Genomic DNA, 539 nt, shown 5'->3' on the forward strand with positions numbered 1-539 from the left:
GGACGGGCAAGGGGGAGCCAGGAGATGGTGTCTGCGTGCCGGAAGCACCGCCCCCGTGCTCACGAGGGTTCGGCGGCAGGGCCTCGGCAGAAGTTCTTGTTATAGAAGTGGTGGTTGTCCCTGGTCAGGGCCACGGCCAGCTGGGCCCAGAAGCTGCCCTGGCCGCTGGGCTGGTGGGGCCAGAGGAGGACGCTCTGCCGGCAGAGGCGCTGGCGCAGCCGCACATAGCGGGAGCGGTGGCGGTCAGAGCGCAGCATGACCAGCACCACCACGTCCTCCCGGTCTTCCACCAGGCGTTGCTGGGCCAGCAGGAAGCCAGCCCGCAGGAGGCCGCTGACGCGATCCGTGCGGGACAGCACGAACAGCGTCTTGCGGCTGCCGTAGACGGCGGCCCACAGGTTCTCGAAGAGCGTCCTGCCGGGCAACCAGTCCCGCTCCTCCAGGCACAGGCGCAGGGCCCGGCGGCCCCGGCGCTCCTCCAGCCGCACCCGCAGCTCCTGGTACACCCAGTCGGCCACCGCGCCCTGCGCCTTGTCGAA

At 70.9% G+C, this 539-nt stretch overlaps 1 protein-coding gene across 1 annotated transcript in view; it reads right to left on the reverse strand.

Moving 5' to 3' along the window:
• Positions 1–59: 59 nt before the first annotated feature.
• TLR9 (toll like receptor 9) overlaps positions 60–539 on the reverse strand; it is a 3,082-nt gene continuing 2,602 nt past the window's right edge. Inside the window, exon 2 of the mRNA XM_030887609.1 lies at positions 60–530. Within this exon, the coding sequence (XP_030743469.1) occupies positions 60–530 (471 nt within the window). The remainder of the gene's footprint in view (positions 531–539) is intronic.

Source organism: Echinops telfairi, unplaced genomic scaffold (assembly GCF_000313985.2).
Source record: "Echinops telfairi isolate 266 unplaced genomic scaffold, ASM31398v2 ScPeMD7_7420;HRSCAF=8458, whole genome shotgun sequence".
Classification (NCBI taxonomy): Eukaryota; Metazoa; Chordata; class Mammalia; order Afrosoricida; family Tenrecidae; genus Echinops; species Echinops telfairi.